The sequence below is a fragment of the Oncorhynchus masou genome, chromosome 30, assembly GCF_036934945.1.
Source record: "Oncorhynchus masou masou isolate Uvic2021 chromosome 30, UVic_Omas_1.1, whole genome shotgun sequence".
Classification (NCBI taxonomy): Eukaryota; Metazoa; Chordata; class Actinopteri; order Salmoniformes; family Salmonidae; genus Oncorhynchus; species Oncorhynchus masou.
The window spans coordinates 57231990-57247610 of NC_088241.1; the positions used below are offsets into that span (position 1 = coordinate 57231990).

The 15621-nt window shown below is 39.2% G+C and overlaps 1 protein-coding gene across 2 annotated transcripts; it reads left to right on the top strand.

The window, feature by feature from the left end:
* Window positions 1-3960: 3960 nt before the first annotated feature.
* LOC135522867 (neutrophil cytosol factor 2-like) lies at window positions 3961-10601 on the top strand. Of its 2 annotated transcripts, none has more exons than XM_064949512.1 (15): window positions 3961-4179; window positions 4414-4496; window positions 4867-4975; window positions 5211-5345; window positions 5604-5711; window positions 5922-5981; window positions 6109-6152; window positions 6586-6727; window positions 6883-6948; window positions 7142-7214; window positions 7328-7374; window positions 7508-7668; window positions 7760-7871; window positions 8030-8147; window positions 8803-10601. In XM_064949512.1, exons 1-15 carry the CDS (start codon window positions 4006-4008, stop codon window positions 8892-8894), a joined length of 1524 nt encoding a protein of 507 aa, XP_064805584.1. In that variant the 5' UTR covers window positions 3961-4005; the 3' UTR covers window positions 8895-10601. The 2 variants fall into 2 exon arrangements, with proteins under 2 accessions (XP_064805584.1, XP_064805585.1); XM_064949513.1 differs by having other exon boundaries at window positions 7331-7374.
* Window positions 10602-15621: the final 5020 nt, after the last annotated feature.

The following is a 15621-nucleotide window of genomic DNA, read 5'->3' on the forward strand; positions in this document are numbered from 1 at the left end:
AGCATGCTTGCGATCAGCTGTCATTGGATATTGAGACAGTTGTTTTAAAGATCTACAACCATGTCGCAGTGTCTGCTTCCCGAAGAAAGGAACTGCGAGTATTTTTTTACTTTTAGTGGCGTGAAATTCTGCAACATTCTCTCTTCATCCAGCTGTCGATCGTCTCCTGCATAGCTGGCCAGCTCTTACTTCATACTTCAGGTCCCTTGGGGAGACCTGTCCTGTGGCACTGAAGAGTATTTTTGAGTATGAAGATAAAACGGAAGCTGCTGAGATATGTGGGGTGTGTTTTTGACCAACTCATAAGAAAGCTGGAGGAAACAACGCTCTGCATCAGATGTTTACGAGGAAGTCCAAAAGTTCACAATGAAGATGCTTCAGCGGAAACAGGACAGCTTTTTTTTGGATACCAGACCAAGCAGCTGATGGACAAACAATTGTCATCACAAAGGTCCAAGCAGCAACAGGATTTGAAGTTCTATGACACTGTCATTACATACATTGACAAGTGGTTTGATTTCTTACCAGAAAATGTAATGGTGAAACAGACCGGCTTCTATGAGTATCTCTCCTTCACTGACCTGGAGCAGGTGGTGGTTGCCCTCAAAATGAAGAGTTTTTTTGTGCTAGCAGGAAGGAAATACAGACTGGATACCACAAAATCCAAAATCTTCTCACTGGGTGGCAGTTTTTCAAAACCTAAGGAAAGCCAACTTGATCAACATGTTCAGGATTGTCTCATTTGTCCTCAGTGTGCCAGGCTCAAATGCCTTTGTAGAGAGGATTTTCTCTGATGACCACTAAATGATCAGACTCAAACAGATGCAGCACAGAAGCTCTGTGACAGAGTTGATCAAAAATGAACTCTAGATATCTGTGAACTGTGACTTGTCATGTAAGGACTTCTCTCTGGCTATGCAAAATGACTGCTTGAATCAGTCGAGCAGCAAAAAATATCCATGGAAAAAGTAGATTTGGGGAGTGACTCATGTCCCTCTTTTCCTCTTTTGAAATTGTTTATTTTTTTGCTGTAAAGGTCAAAATTGTGATTTCTTTGTTCATTTATTTGGAGGTTTATTCACAAGTTTACGTAATGATACAGTTTTAGTAAAGCTATAGACTAAATGGAATATAAAAATGTTTTGCCTTCCCAATTGAATATACATTGTCACATAACAGGCAGGGTAGCCTAGTGGTTAGAGAGTTGGACTAGTAACCGAAAGGTTGCAAGTTCAAATCCCGAGCTGACAAGGTACAAATCTGTCATTCTGCCCCTGAACAGGCAGTTAACCCACTGTTCCTAGGCTATCATTGAAAATAAGAATTTGTTCTTAACTGACTTGCCTAGTTAAATAAAGGTAAAAATTATAAATAATAATAAAAATATCCACACCGCCATGGAATGGCACGCCACCTTATTTTGTGGCAACCCTTCGTACCCCCCCCCCCCAAAAAAAAAGAAGCTGAAATATTTGCTAATAAAGGAATTAGCCAAACCCAGGATAGATTTGTTTAGGGCCCAAAGGAGTTTTACATGGACATCAAACTTAAGAGCTGCCAACTCTCACGCATTGGCCGTGAGACCACGTATGGTCCAAGCACACCAAGACAGTTGTGAAGAGACAGTTGTGAAGAAAAGGTTTTACAGTTGCATCACTGCCTGGTTTGGCAACTGCCCGGCCTCCGACCGCAAGGCACTACAGAGCGTACTGCCCAGTACATCACTGGGGTCAAGCTTCCTGCCATCCAGAACCTCTATACCAGGCAGTGTCAGAGGAAGGCCCTAAAAATTGTCAGACTCCAGCCACCCTAGTCATAAACTGGTACTGCTTGCCATGCACCAAGTCTAGGTCAAAGAGGCTTCAAAACAGCTTCTACCCCAAGCAATAAGACTCTTGAACAACTAATCAAATGGCTACCCAGAGTATTTGCACCCCCCATACTGGTACCCCATTTTATATAGCCCCGCTATTGTTATTTAGTGCTGCTTTTTAATTATTCGTTTTTCTTATCTATTACCTTTTTTTTGCGGGGAGGGGGGGGCAGATTTTTTTTTAACTGCAATGTTGGTTAAGGTTTTATTTCACTGTAAGGTTGTATTCGGCGCACCTATTGTATTCCCCGCATGTGGCAAATACAATTTGATTTGACCCTATTCTCACGTTCACACTCCTTACGTTGTATATCTCACGCATTGAAAAGTCCTGCTTTTATTTTATTTTTTTATCCATTGTATAGTGCGTTAACTTTTCAACCTTGCTTCAAATAGTTTTGAAATCGGAAACTGCAATTTAACATCAAGCGGAACCTCTTGCCACAGGACTGTGAACAGCGGCACATTGAAGGATATGATTGGTTATGTAAGGAATCAAGGGGATTGGATGTGCATTTTAAATTCCCCTTTAGTATGTGACATCGAAAAGGCAGCAGATAGACATACAGTCTGTTATAGCAGGGAAGATTGGTAGGGTGACCTGATTTGTAACTAGAAAAAAAATTTGGTCAAACAGATTGTGAACCCAAAAGTATAAGTTTGATTCTAGAGGGGGGGCAATGAATATAAAAATTATTTGGTTAGGGTAATCTTGTCTTCAGGAGATTTTATTACCACTTTATTTCACTTTATTTAGTGTGATCAGTTGAGCAATTCTCATTCTTAACAAAGGGCTAAAATAAAAGTTCATTAGTGTGCTTGCCAGCAACAACACCACTGTTATTCCCCACACTTACAGTAATGTATTATTCCACTTCTTCACAATCTTGCCAGTGTCTGATATGTCTACTTGTGTCTTTGAAAATGAATTATATGAGGTGAAGTCTTTTTGAAAGCTATTAATGGACAATGTTCAGTAAGTCCTACCAATAAGCATTGGATGGATATGAAATGCTTCAGGCCATTTTAGTATAGTGCACATGAAAGGCAGAAATAGTAGAGGGAGACTCCTAAACACGCATCATTTATCTTGTCTATGTAGAGTAAGATAATGGCAAGGATCTTCAAGTAGTAGGCATAAACCCCCTGAATATTGATATTCATTAGAATTTATTTGAAGATTTGGTGATTGAGAAATGTATTGTTAAAACAAGAACATTTTCAAACACCTAGCACTTAGGAAACATAGATAAGGGGTGGCCAACCCTCCTGGAGAGCAAGCAGGATTTTCTTCCAGCCCTATTTTAAAGAGTTCACCAAAATTATAAAATACAAAATGTGTCGTTTGTGTCTTTACCTTGAAAGCAGTATATGGACAAGAAGACTGCAATCTATGATTTGGTTACCCACTGCCACCAACCATTTAATATGAGTATTTCCTGTGCAGAGCCTTCCCACTGACCTTCCCACTGTTCCTCACATTTGCCTGTTTTCCCATCTAATTTCATTACAGTCTGAATAAAGTCTCAAACCACCTAAATAAAATGTTTAAAAAAACATGAGCATACTTCAAATGTCATCCCCCAAAAGTAACAAAGTCGTAGAATTTTGAGTGTTCATTTAATGTTCAAAGCATTCGAAATACACCTGACCTTTATTTTCCCCCACCCTGGTCATGGGGCCTAAACCATGTAAAAATACATAGAATTGCTGGAAATTAGCTTTAAAACAGATGCAGACCACCGTTTAGGCAAATTTTCACGCTAAGCTTTCTTCAAAAGTTGGCAACCCTGCAAATGCATTTTTATTTCAAACACTATGTTTAGCCTCTTTATATGCACTGTTGCAGCCAACACATTTCACATTTTAACACACAATCTTATCCAGAGCAATTAAAAAAAATAAAAAATGGTGTCATTTTTCATACTGGTCCATCGTAGGAATTGAACCCTCAACCCTGGCGTACTGTTACAACACTAAATGGACTGGAGAGAAAAAAGGAACTGCGATTCTGTGTAATCATTACACTTCCTTCCTACCTCTGTGGGGGAAATGTGTCAGTATAAGAAGAGTGGTTTCACTTTTCTCTCGTCATATCACTGTAGCTCAGCGCCTCGACTCTATTTGGAACCATGACATTTGTGAACACTCTCAAACAGTGGGATGAGGCAGTGGCCTGTTTCGAACGCGGGGATTCCGCAGCTGCCCTTGGAACATTTCTGGACATCCAGGAAAAGAACTCCAAAATCTTTTTCAACATTGGCTGCCTACATTTGATCAATAAGAACCTAGATGCAGCTGAAAAGGTATGGCAGTTTTAACCAAATTTCATCATTAATTAAAAGACAATTCTCTCTTTCCCTGTTTTTAACAAATCAATACATCTAAGGGTTAAAGTTACTATCACATTTTAATTCAATGTTATTTTACACATCAAAAATGCAAGTCACAGAAAAAGGGGAAGTTTAGTTTGAGTACACAATGCTTGTGGTACCATTTGATTGGAAGGAAGTCACTGAGTTGTTCTGAATATCACACAGGCTTTGGACAGATGTATCGGAAAGGATGAACACTTGGCTGTTGCATTCTTTCAAAGGGGGTTGACATTCTACAAAAAAGAAAGGCAAGACAAATGTATCATAATAGGGATGAGTGATTAGATGCATTATAATTGCTTAAAAATAGAATCCCATTCTTTCGAATGGTGTGTTAAAGGGACATTTCACAATTGTTCATATTCATCATCAGGACCACCCCAACATCAGCATGTGAAAACAGTGAGTTTCTATGATTTTATAGAGGATAAGTGTTTCCGAGGACTTCATCTGGAAACATTTGACATCATCTGGTGTGAAGTTAAATTGTGAAATGTCTCTTAAAATTGATAATTGTTTTGTACAATTAAACGTAGCATATTTATTCTACATTATTCAGCTGTATATGTGTTTTACCGGATAGTGAATTACTTGGATACCTCCTCACTTTGCCTGCAGGTTTGAGGAGTCTTTTGCTGATTTCCAACATGCCTTCAAGGAGTTGAGGGGGAACCAGCTGATCGACTACAAACCTCTTGGTCTGAGATACAAATTATATGCTTGTGAGGTGAGATATAATGGAAGTCTTGCCTTTGTAACAATGATTGGATATCGAATATGTTACGTGTATTTTAGCAACCTATCAACAGCAACCTATCCCAAAAAACATCACAGTATGTCTACACAGCAAAAAAAGTGCATAGGTGGATGCTACAATGTAAATCACTTTGAGACATGGGCAGGAAGTGCTGTATAGCTGTAATTTTACATCAACAAATGTCTGAGTGGTATCACTCCCACAGGTACTGCACAACATGGCGCTGGCCCATGCTCAGCTGGGTCAGTGGGAGAAAGCCAAGGAGAACCTCCTGACTGCTCTGAATCTCAGGACTGAGGCCAAACTCAGCCACATCGACAGAGGTCTGGAGTGCATCCTGGTCAGTGGCCCTTCTCTCTCTCAAGCCTTTTTCACACTATCATGTCGACCTCAACCATACTGTACTGGCTTAGATATGTACTTTTTTTGTATTATTATTATTATTTTACATTGTTTGTTCCAGCAGCTATAGTGGATGAGTAAGGCCAGGCGGCTCATCTCAGTAGTGTGAGAAGTGTTTGAATGTGTATTTATTATGCATTTTCACGGCGTCTGACTGTTCAAGTTGGAGATGTAAGTCCTCTGTTAATCCTTATAGAAGCAGAAGCTGTTTGAGCCAGTTCAGGTCCCGGCCAAAGTGCTGTTCAAGCCAAACAAGAACTATGTGGCTGAACTGGAGAAGAAGGACTACCTGGGCAAAGCTAAGGTATCCCTATCATCTCTCTCTAAAAACATAACATGCATATTAACCAGCCAAAATGTTGTCTAGTACCTACTTTGTTTGAGATGTGCAATTTAAATGAGTTGTGAATAGCCTTGGGTCCTTCTTTAGGATAGCTATTTGGCAAGTTATTAGTAAGTAGGCATGTCATAAAGTATTGTTTCATGTTGAACCAGTTTTATTCTCTATCCTCAGGTTGTTTCTTCCATCGTATTCCAGGATGAGTTCTCTGGCTTTGCTCCGTTACAGCCACAGGTGAAGTGTCATATGATCTGATGTTTTAATAGTGCCTTTAAAAACTGTCAACAATTAAAATAAGAAATTGATTGAGTTGGAATATTCAGTGTAATGTGATGTGCCATTTTTTTGACGGTAAGAGTAGGTTGAAGATATTCCTACCAGACCAAAAGCGCCTGAAGTTCTGAGGTAAAGTTCATGTGATCTCAATGTTAATTGTAGGGGACACTGGGGGTGGTTTGACACTTAAAGTAACTGTCCAGTGTTTCCGGATTTCTATGAAATATGACCTATATTTAATTACAATATAAGTGAGAATTTTCCTTACAATATCTGGTTTGGCCGTACCCCAAAAACAGAATGGTTTGGGCTTATACCAGTTATTACAAATATTAATTCATACAAGTAGACCACTGATTGGCCAGTTTAGCCAGTGTGCCAACATGACATCATGTTCAATGAGGAAATAGCAAGCATTTTTAAAACTGTCTATTTGAGATACAAGTTTGAGGTGGGGTTTTTTTCCCTACAATTTATGCTTTGGCCACATACTAGCATAGAATGATTCAACAGCATTATTTGGGTATGAGTTAAAGGAGGATATCTCTGTCGCCCCCCGCAGGGCTCTGGAGGGAGAGCCTCACACTGTCCTCTTTGAGTTTGTCCCTGAGACAAGTGATGAGTTAGCTGTGGTGCCTGGCAACATTGTCTTTGTGCTGAACAAAGGATCTGACAACTGGGCCTCTGTCATCTTCAATGAGCGAGTATGAGTACAAACATTACACTGAAAAATGCTTTATGCATGAAAAATGTGGATCTATTGTACTCTTTATGCTCAAACATACTTGGTTGATTTTGAGCATCTGTATTAAACAAATGTTGTGTGTGCAGTGAATTAATTTAAACTTTACATTTTTAGAGGGGGCTTGTTCCTTATAATTTCCTGGAGCGTTTGGAAATAACCTTATCATCTAAGCAAGATCAGGTACATTTCTACTGTCAATATAGTGTTTATTCCTCATGACAAGATGGCATTGACTCTAACGTGTGTCAATGCTGAGCTATAACAAATTGGACATGTTTAAAGGTTGAATCCCCAAAATACTGATAAATATAGTTTACCCCTCAATTGCTATGTTAATGTATTCCCCCTACATGGGTTGATTGCTTTCTTGTAGGATGGGACAGACAAGGATGACATCCCAGGGCCACCTAGACGTGAACCACCGAATAGACCTCAGAGAAATTCTGGTAAAGATATTTTATGTAAAAATGGAATGGAAGTTGTATAGTAAACATTTTAATTATTGGCAATGCAACATCACCTATTACAAATAACGTAAATTTTGGGGGTATTATTGCAGCAGCTTCTGCTACTGAAAATCAGAGCATTGGGGACACAAAAACAGAGGTATGAGAATAATTGAAAATCAAGTTCAAGACATGTTTCACAGCATGCAATATCCAAAGCAAATATCAATTGTTTATCAGTACTCTACGCTTATACATTTTAAATATCATTGTACGTTTATTTCATTCCCTAGTCTTGCCAGAGTGAAGAGTTTAGTGACCCTTCACTCTGTGTAGTGAAAGTGCACTTCACATACACCATAGCAATCTGCATGGTGCCTGGACTTCCCTACACAACAACTCTGGAGAAAATCAGTAACAAACTGGGCCTCCCTGCCACAGCAATCACCTTGAGGTATGGCACTGTTTAAACATTAGCGTCAATTTATTTCAACAATCATTACTATTACAAAACTAAGCTCAGCGTTTTTGTGATTTTTCTCAAGCTATGCCCAAATAGATTCGGGTAAAAAAGTGATTGATGAGAACACAAGGATGGAAGATGTTTGGAGATGTGTCCACAATGGTCGTTTAACACTGTGGTGTGATCTCAAAGAGGTAATATGGTCATGTACTGTATACAGTATTTGATGTCATAATAGTCTTTTGCTATGTGAATTTTTAATTTACAAATGTAATAGTCAACAAAACTTTGTTCTGACAGATGTCATCATGTGTGTACTAATGTCCCTTGTTTCATGTAATCTACACTACAGGGAGTGAGTGACCAGCTACAAAGCCAGACTCACCTGATGGCGCTTCATTCCTATGAGTCTTCAACTCCAGAGGATCTTGAGTTCCATCAAGGAGATACCATCTTACTTCTCTCCAAAGGTGAGCTACCCATTTCTCTCATGCGGGGCACCATTTCCACAATGCAGAAATAGGTTGTGTCAGTGTTTTATTCTGTTATATGATATCCTGGAAGAGCTGGAAACCTGCTGTTGTCTTACAGAACACAGAATTTGGGTTACAGAAGCAATAGTACATTCCCATGTTCATTATTTTCTCATGTGGGCCCCCATTTCGACATTGGGAAAATAATTTGTGTCAAGAGACTAACTGTATTTTCTCTAATAGCTGTAGAGGCATACATTGACTTATTGTTATTTGAATAAGCCTCGACCTAATGTTTTCTTAAACCCCCCCACCCAAAAACAACATTTTGGTATTTATTTAATTTGTTGTCTGTTGATATAGTCCCAAAATGTTTTGCATGTAGGCAGTCAAGTTTGGAAGATATAGTATTTTCAAGAAGCAAAGTGTCACTTGTCACATCACAATGATACGTTTTTAATCCCTTGATGCAATTGTCATCATCATGATGATGTGGCAAGTGATATCTCAAAAACTTGACTGCTGACATGCAAAATGTTGTTGGGACTGTAAAAACAGTGAGAGAAAAAATCATTAAACAGTTTGAGTGGATTTATTTCCTTTAAAATACAGAAGCAAAAGTAAAATCCCATTTTCATTACTTTCTTTTCAGTCAATGAAGACTGGTTTGAGGGACAGTGCAACGGAAAGATTGGCATATTTCCGGCATCCTTTGTGGAAGAAGTTCCTATGAAAGATAAATAATATAAAAGGAATGTCAGGATAAGGAACAATGACTTCATAGAGATTGTTATTTCTACTTTGAGCATGAGATCCGGGATTTTATCCGATCACGCTTTGGCAGCTATGCACCTTTTCAAGGCAATGTTCCCACATTCGTGGAAACTACATTTACGGTCCACACTGCATATGTCGGCTGACACAGCTCAATATGGGATTGAATCCTGGCCTTTGTCTTCTAATCTGGAAACCACCAAACAAACATCATCAAAGAAAAACAGTCAGATTTCAATATTTATGTTGAGGGGAAGGCATTTCGGTTCGAAACGTCATTACCTAAGCAAGGACTTTTCTTCATTGGGCTGATATTTACCAATTTATTTAATGTTATTGTTAAAGTGTTTTATAAGTTTTAATAACCTTTTTGGACAGCACAAATCAAGCCCAGGTTTCCTACATATTTGAATAGAAATGCATTATTTTGTTTTACTTTCTTTTTACAGTTGAATTCACATACACTGAGTTTACATACACTTAGGTTGGAGTCATTAACTCGTTTTTCAACCACTCCACATATTTCTTGTTAACAAACTATAGTTTTAGCAATTCGTTTAGGACATCTACTTTGTGCATGACACAAGTCATTTTTTTCCAACAATTGTTTACAGACAGATTATTTCACTCATAATTCACTGTATCACAATTCCAGTTGGTCAGAAGTTTACATACACTAAGTTGACTGTGCCTTTAAACAGCTTGGAAAATTCAAGAAAATGTCAAATCTTTAAAAGCTTCTGATAGGCTAATTGACATCATTTGAGTCAATTGGAGGCGTACCTCTGGATGTATTTCAAGGTCTACCTTCAAACTCAGTACCTCTTTGCTTGACATCATGGGAAAATGAAAAAAATCAGCCAAGACCCCAGAAAAGAAATTGTAGATCTCCACAAGTCTGGTTCATCGTTGGGATAAATTTTCAAACACCTGAAGGTACCACGTTTAGCTGTACAAACAATAGTACGCAAGTATAAACACCATGGAATCACGCAGCCGTCATACCGCTCAGGAAGGAGATGCGTTCTGTCTCCTAGAGATGAACGTACTTTGGTTCGAAAAGTGCTAAATCAATCCCAGAACAACAGCAAAGGACCTTGTGAAGATGCTGGAGGAAACAGGTACAAAAGTATTTATATCCACAGTAAAACAAGTCCTATATCGACATAACCTGAAAGCCCGCCCAGCAAGGAAGAAGCCACTGCTCCAAAACCGCCATAAAAAAGCCAGACTATGGTTTGCAACTGCACATGGGGACAAATATGGTACTTTTTGGAGAATTGTCCTCTGGTCTGATGAAACAAAAATAGAACTGTTTAGCCATAATGACCATCGTTATGTTTGGAGGAAAAAGGGGAAGGCTTGCAAGTCGTATAACACCGTCACAACCACGAAGCACGGGGGTGGCAGCATCATGTTGTGTGGGTGCTTTGCTGCAGGATGGACTGGTGCACTTCACAAAATAGATGGCATCATGATTTTACTAGGATTAAATGTCAGGAATTGTGAAAAACTGAGTTTAAATGTATTTGTCTAAGGTGTATTTACACTTCTGACTTCAACTGTATGTGCTTGTATGTATCTGACACCACAAATGGTTCCCTCAGGAACAATCTGCTATACCTAAGTTATTTTTATGTAATTGTTTAACAAATTAAACATTGGGTATAGCATGGACACAGACTATTCTGAATTGCAGTTTCAGGACCTTTTGGTGTGTGTGTGTGTGTGTGTGTGTGTGTGTATATGAAAATAGCTTTCATAGCACATTTAATGTGTGCAAATATGACTGATCCAGCAGCCTATATTAAAGATTTTGAATGACAAAATCATACATAACTCTTTTCATATCTCAATTGTAATTTACAGTACATGGAGCAAACTGTTGGTGAGTAAATAATAACAACAGCGATGAGTGCATTTAAGGAAAACTCCACCCAAAAATAATTATTTGTTTTCAGTTTCATGAATCAATTGTTGATATATTCCCAAAATGTTTTGCCTGTCAGAAATCAAGTTAAGATATTTAACTTTTAAAATACAGCCGGTATGAGACAAACTTTTGGGTAGAATTTTCCTTTAAGTCCAAGTATGTGGTCTCGCATTTTCAAAGTTTCATCTGTTACATTTTAACAGTTCTGGTTCTGTTCTTTTTGAAGACTCATATACAGTGCATTCGGAAAGTATTCAGACCTTTCTTAACATAACAAAATGTGAAAGAACTGTATAAACCTTTATATATGCACGCTTCTTACAAAGAGATGTGCATTAAAAAGCCTAAATATTACATGAAAAGGCTTGCACTTTTCCGTTTTGCTTCCACGACATGCTTCAATGTAGCAATTTTTTTTTTAACATAAACATCACGCAAATATAATCCAGTTGATATACAGGTAACTGCCAGAATAATGGAAACACTTGAGTAAATGTGTGAGTTAAAGACATTTTCTGGTACTTCTGTTGACTTTTTAGCCAGTAATTCTGAAAGTAGTGCTCACGAGCCAAAAGTGTTCCCCAAAATTTGCGTCCTATGTGTGCACACACTCTGCTGTGTGTGCATGTTGCTAGCTGTCACTAAAATGGCGATGGGCTGTAAACAGTCGCTTTTAAAACTTGGGATTTCATGGCTAATTGAGGTAAGACCATTATTCTGCTCATAGATTATGTATGAACTAAATCAAATCAAATGTATTTATATAGCCCTTCTTAGATCAGCTGATATCTCAAAGTGCTGTACAGAAACCCAGCCTAAAACCTCAAACAGCAAGCAATGCAGGTGTCGAAGCACGGTAGGAAAAACTCCCTAGAAAGGCCGAAACCTAGAGGAACCAGGCTATGAGGGGTGGCCAGTCCTCTTCTGGCTGTGCCGGGTGGAGATTATAACAGAACATGGTCAAGATGTTCATAAATGACCATCATGGTCAAATAATAATAATCACAGTAGTTGTCGAGGGTGCAACAGGTCAGCACCTCAGGAGTAAATGTCAGTTGACTTTTCATAGCCGATCATTGAGTATCTCTACCGCTCCTGCTGTCTTTGGAGAGTTGAAAACAGCAGGTCTGAGACAGGTAGCACGTCCGGTGAACAGGTCAGGGTTCTATAGCTGCAGGCAGAACAGTTGAAACTGGAGCAGCCGCTACACATTGTCACATCCAGCCCAAATCGGGAGGTTTAAAAAAGACTTATTAGTCGCCAAAGCTCCGGATCATGTCTTTAGTTAAGCAATTAACATCCCATCATGCTTAGCCATGTATAAAAATGCCCAGTTCCCCATTATTTTGGCTACCATGGCTAGAAGAGTTTTCATTGACTTTGAAAGAGGGGTCCCAAAAGAGCATCAGTCACCTGATCTCAACCCAATTGAACACGCATGAGACCGCATTTTCCACCACCAAAACACCAAATTATGGAATTTCTCATGCAATGGTGTCGCATCCATCCAATAGAGTTCCAGACACTTGTAGAATCTATGCGGCTTATGTTGATGTTTCCTTTATTTTGTCAGTTAGCTTAGTTATGCTATAATACTGGCCTTAAATGTCTCAGAAGATTGATTTCTTGAATTGGAATCTGTTGAACTTTGAGTCCAAGTCATCATGAAGTTTGTCATGGTTGCACCTTCGAGACCGATAATGAACACACTGTTGTCCTCAATGGTCTGTCCACATTTCAAAACAAACTGCCTACCAAACTGATAAACGGCTTGATCACCGTTTTGACACGGAGAACTGCTGTCATTGTGCTGTCTGAGTGACTGTAACAAAGTTCTCCGTCCACATGAAGGGTTGAGACGGCAATGTTCAGATACTGAGAGGAAAGATGTTCAAGAAGATCATCTGAAGACAGACATTATCATGCTTTAAACCAGTATTAAATACATTGCTAAAAGGTGTTGAAAATGGCCTATCTTGTTTTAATACATTTATAAAACTGTCACTAAAATAGTATATCACAAACTCAAAAGTTTCCGAGTCCTAAAAGAAGTTCAGACAATGGGACATAAGTCAGTGTGAAACATTACCAATAATGTGAGCATGGTTGACTTTGCACAGGATGATGTGACTGTCTGTCAGGGTACAGCTTTCTGGAGGAGGCACACGTACATCACAGGGAGTCTTCTGGACTGGCTGAGGCAAGTCCTCCCGTAGTGCATGATGCAGTCCGCTCCTACATGCTCTGCTGCAACTTCATCTACACCACAACTGGAAATATCTGGAGTATTGACAATAAGGTTATAGTGATAAATCTCTTCAGATTATTACAGGCCCAGTGCAGTCAACAACTAGATTTCTGTATTTTATATATATTATCACACTGAGGTTGGAATAATTCTGTTAATAATAATTGTGAAAATTATTATAATGCCCTTTTTAGTGTAAGAGCTGTTTGACATTTCAGCCTGTTTTTTGTAGGATAGAGTTTTGTCCTGCCCGGTAACACAGTTAATAGTCCAATGACAAAGAGTCAAGACCACTCCTGGACAGTTGTAGCAAAATTCATGCTAAAAATGTTTTCTTTTGTTTGACAATTTAAAATGGTCAAAAAAATAGTCACAGTAGTGTACTGCATTGTTACTCAGAAATTATTATTTGATATCAAGATTAAAAGGGCTTTGGACCTTTTTTTAAATGATAAACTAATGCTTACAAATTCACTGGTCTCATTCAATAACAAATACTGAAATCATAATTGGCCGACACTCTCACAAACTGTTATTCAAGTGACAATTTGTGTAGCTAGCTTGTTAGCAACTGCTTTAAGGGATAACAATCCTTATACATTTTTGAACTGATGATCATTGATGAAGTGGGTGCACCTCAGCCACGCTCAAGGTACTAAACGATATAATAACCGTCATCAATAAAAGACAGTACTGTGGAGCCATCTTCATCGACCTGGCCAAGGCATTCAACTCTGTCAATCACCATTTTCTTATTGGCAGACTCAGACTCAACAGCCTTGGTTTCTCAAATGACTGCCTCGCCTGGTTCACCAACTACTTCTCAGAGTTCAGTGTGTCAAATCGGAGGGTCTGTTGTCTGGACCTCTGGCAGTCTCTGTGGGTACCACATCGTTCAATTTCTCTGTATATATATCAACGATGTCGCTCTTGCTGCGGTTGATTCCCTGATCCACCTCTACGCAGACGACACCATTCTGTATACATCTGGCCCTTCTTTGGGCACTGTGTTAACTAACCACCAAATGAGCTTCAATGCCATACACCACTCCTTCTGTGGCCTAAAACTGCTCTTAAACGCTTGTAAAACCAAATCCATGCTTTTCAACCGTTCGCTGCTCGCCCGCCCGACTAGCATCACTAGTCTGGACGGTTCTGACTTAGAATATGTGGACAACTACAAATACCTAGGTGTCTGGCTCGACTGTAAACTCTTCTTCCAGACTCATATTAAACATCTCCAATCCAAAATGAAATCTAGAATTGGCTTCCTATTTCGCAACAAAGCCTCCTTCACTCACGCCGCCAAACATATCTCGTAAAACTGACAATCCTACCGATTGTCATTTACAAAATAGCTTCCAATACTCTGCATCCAGTTTGCTGCGTAGTCTATCACAGTGCCATCCGTTCAGTAACCAAAGCCCCTTATACCACCCACCACTGCGACCTGTATGCTCTAGTTGACTGGTCCTCGCCACATATTCATCGCCAGACCCACTGGCTCCAGGTCATCTATAAGTCTATGCTAGGTAAAGCTCCGCCTTATCTCAGCTCACTGGTCACGATAACACCCACCCATAGCACGCACTCCAGCAGGTATATCTCACTGGTCATCCCCAAAGCCAACACCTACTTTTCCCCCTTTCCTTCCAGTTCTCTGCTGCCAATGACTGGAACAAATTGCAAAGATCGCTGGAGACTTAAATTTTCCTCACTAACTTTAAACATCAGCTATGTGAGCAGCAAACTGATCGCTGCAGTTGTAAATAGCCCACCCAATCTACCTACCTCATCCCCATATTGTTTTTATTTACTTTTCTGCTCTTTTACACACCAGTATTTCTACTTGCTCATCTATCACTCCAGTGTTTATTTGCTAAATTGTAATTACTTTGCTACTATGGCCTATTTATTACCTTACCACCTCACGCCATTTGCACACACTTTATATAGACTTTTTCCCCTCCCTATTTTGTTGACTGTACGCTTGTTTATTCCATGTGTAACACTGTTGTTTATGTTGCACTGCTTTGCTTTATCTTGGCCAGGTCGCAGTTGTAAATAAGAACTTGTTCTCAACAAGCTTACCTGGTTAAATAAAGGTGAAATAAATGTTGTGTTTTAAGTGGAATGTCTCAATGATCTGATTGTTCACTCTGGGAATCTAGAGGAGCTCTTTCTGTTGCTGCTGAATGCTTCAGTCATTGTAATATATATTAATAGAACATAGTTGAATTAGTGTTTCATCCCAAGGACCCAGCACCACAATCAAATGTAGCAAGTTGATAATGAAGGCTCACTGTTCTATTCCTCGCCTATGATAAATGCTGCTCCTACAGAACATGGAGTTTCTGCTGGATATCTGCAATTTATCATGTCAATATAGACTACAGTACAGCTAGATACCTAGCTCATAAATGACGACCCAACTTGATGTCAAATCAAATAATTTAGAGGTGACCCAGGCATAGATGGTATCGAAAGCAAGTTTCTCATCAAAACACGACCACCAG